This window comes from Centruroides sculpturatus, unplaced genomic scaffold (genome assembly GCF_000671375.1).
Source record: "Centruroides sculpturatus isolate CEXI.00-Female unplaced genomic scaffold, Cexi_2.0 scaffold6095, whole genome shotgun sequence".
Lineage (NCBI taxonomy): Eukaryota > Metazoa > Arthropoda > Arachnida > Scorpiones > Buthidae > Centruroides > Centruroides sculpturatus.
The window spans coordinates 1-2342 of record NW_019390183.1 but is presented as its reverse complement, the minus strand read 5'-3'; the positions used below and the strand labels follow the sequence as shown (position 1 = coordinate 2342).

Sequence of the window (2342 nt, the reverse complement as noted above, 5' to 3'; positions counted from 1 at the left end):
TTTGAATTAATATATTTTGAAAAAAGATTGAAAATTGTATAATTCATGAAAAGTTTGATTTATGGATTGTTTACAGATTTATAATTGTAATCTGTTTATTTCAAATGCTAATATTTATATCTGATATTAATATTTGTTACATATTTTTATTATATAATATCAAGTATCATTCGTCAAATATTCTTTATATAAAACTAAAAAACTTATTTAAAATTTTAGCAAATTACTATTTATATTGTTTACTTAAGTTGACCTGTATAAATTATCTTTAGAATACCTTATCAAATACAGAAGAGAAATGTTCTCACTTACGGGAAGTGTATGATAATAGAGAAAAAGAACTCAGGTTATTAACTGAAAAAAATGATAAGAACCATAAGGAAATTATTGATTTGAACAAGAAATTGCAGGTAAATAAAATTTTAAAATTAATGTTGTTAAAATTGATTAAAATGTACTTTATTATTACATGGATTTATTATAAACAAATTAATTACAACTAATACATTTTATCTTCTCATAATACATAAAATTGTAATGAAGTTAGCAATAAACCTTTAACAGTGGATAAAGTTGGAGGTGTATTATTTACTTCCTTATGTTAACTACAGTGATTAGTTTAACTTCTATTCAACTTTTATAAAATTATATAAAAATTTTATATTATGATTCATATTAAGTTGACATTTTTTTTCAATAACATGTTTTAGGATTTCTTGAATATGATTACTTATATATTACTGTAAATTTTTTTCAAGCATTGACATATTTGTGTGAAAGAGATTAGTTTAGTTTAATAATATAGTTTGATGAAAGAAGTCACAATAGTTTACATCAAAAAATTATATAGTTAAATACATAAACCATAATATTGCAAAATAGTTTGTATACTTAGCTGGTTGAATATATTTACTAATCTTCTAAATATATAAAATTACATGTCCTGACTGAGTGACTGATTGATTCATCATCACCCAGAGCAAACCACTGAATCTAAAGAGGTGAAATTTGGTACACAGTTAGGGTATGTCATGAAAATACACACTAAGAAGGGATTTTTGGAAATTCCCCCACAGGGGAAGAGGGAGAGGATTAAGGTTTAATCTGAAGAACGGCTTTTACTGTACTATTTTAGATGCAAGTTTTTTGTTTTTAATTATGTTTTAGTAGGGTATGCAATGAGAGTGCACACTAAGAAGGGATTTTTCGAAATCCCCCATGGAGGAGAGGGATAGGATTAAGGCTTAAAAAGTCTTAGCCCAAAAGGCATTACCACAAACATGTTTTACAAAGAGGTACTGGGGTACTGAAACTCTATTTTTCAGTAAATATTTATACTTTAGGAATTTTCAGATAACATCATTTATGTTTCAAAAAAAAATTGAACTCTAATTTATCGTATCTCGGAATCCCATAATATTTGAAACTTGAATTTAGGTGCATTAGCAGTCCATAGTTTGAAACAAACAAAAATCAATAATTTTACAAAGTTAGTAACACCTAATGATTGAGAATCTTAGTGAAGTACCGAGGGAGGGTTATTTCTATCATATTGCAAAATCCACACAGGCAAAGTCATGGGTAACAGCTAGTAACTTATAAACAGCTTATTAAAAAAAGTTTGGAACTTCTATAACTGTAATTATAGTCTATATCTATTGATTTTCAAAATGATGAAACACAAAACTGGAAATTATTGATTTCTCCTTGTGAATTCCATTATATGTTGGTATGGTGTGTATATAAACTTAGAGTATAAAAGCTTACAACAATTTTATAAGAAAAGAAATTTAAATTTAAAAAAAAATTATTATTACAGGAAGCTGAAGAGAAACATGAAGAAGCCAATCTTAAATTAGAACATGAAAAACAACTTCTTGAACAACAGCTGGAAGAAAAGAAAAAAGAGAGTGAAATATTATCTGCTAAGGTAAAAAAAATATTCATATTGTATAGGGAGAAAACAGATTATTTGACAATTTAACTGTTTTATAGATTGAAAGCATTCAAGCTGATTGTGATTTTACAAAACAGCAATTGGTTGTGATGAAAGGTAATGAAAACTTTACTCTTCTAGTTTCAAAAATTCTAATTATATAATTTGCATATTTGACATCTTGTTTAGCTCGTTTTGAACAAATGAAAAAAGAACACAATTTGGATGAAAATGTAGACAGTAATGGAATATCAATAATCACACAAGGTATGTGAAATAATACAAAGCTAAGAACTAAAGTTTTTTACATGAAAATGTGGATAATTTGTTTGTTTGTTTTCTACAATTAGATGTTATTTTACCAAATGATGATGATGAAATTGGGAAGCTTAAAGGTACAATAAAT

At 26.0% G+C, this 2342-nt stretch overlaps 1 protein-coding gene across 1 annotated transcript; it reads left to right on the top strand.

Moving 5' to 3' along the window:
* Positions 1–272: 272 nt before the first annotated feature.
* LOC111617426 (sarcolemmal membrane-associated protein-like) lies at positions 273–2331 on the top strand (the record flags this gene model as incomplete). Its single annotated transcript, XM_023358720.1, has 5 exons — positions 273–410; positions 1820–1930; positions 1996–2053; positions 2126–2203; positions 2287–2331. Coding segments are annotated over 5 exons (430 nt in total), but the record flags the coding sequence as incomplete, so codon positions are not given.
* Positions 2332–2342: the final 11 nt, after the last annotated feature.